Here is a 326-nt window from a genome sequence, read left to right as displayed (position 1 = left end):
CGCCACTGCCCACCAAAGTGGACGAGGCCACCAGCGGGCTCATCCGCGAGCTGGCGGCTGTGGAGGATGAGTTGTACCAGCGTATGCTGAAGGGCGCCCCGCCAGAGCCCGCAGCCAGCGCCGCCCAAGGCACTGGGGACCCCGACTGGGAGGCGCCCGCACTGCCCCCTGCCAAGCGGCGCAAGTCAGAGTCGCCCGATGTGGACCAGGCCAGCTTCTCCAGCGACAGCCCGCAGGATGACACGCTCACCGAGCACCTGCAGAGCGCCATCGACAGTATCCTGAACCTGCAGCAGGCCCCCGGCCGGACGCCCGCGCCCCCGTAC

General features: G+C 70.6%; 1 protein-coding gene across 1 annotated transcript in view; it reads left to right on the top strand.

Moving 5' to 3' along the window:
* The window catches only part of GLTSCR1 (glioma tumor suppressor candidate region gene 1), a 135,840-nt gene that overhangs the window by 118,981 nt on the left and 16,533 nt on the right, over positions 1-326 (top strand). The window contains exon 16 of the mRNA XM_011926681.1: positions 3-322. Within this exon, the coding sequence (XP_011782071.1) occupies positions 3-322 (320 nt within the window). The remainder of the gene's footprint in view (positions 1-2; positions 323-326) is intronic.

The sequence above is a fragment of the Colobus angolensis genome, unplaced genomic scaffold, assembly GCF_000951035.1.
Source record: "Colobus angolensis palliatus isolate OR3802 unplaced genomic scaffold, Cang.pa_1.0 Scaffold119, whole genome shotgun sequence".
Classification (NCBI taxonomy): Eukaryota; Metazoa; Chordata; class Mammalia; order Primates; family Cercopithecidae; genus Colobus; species Colobus angolensis.
The sequence above is the reverse complement of the archived record's forward strand: the minus strand, read 5'-3'. Positions and strand labels throughout refer to the sequence as shown.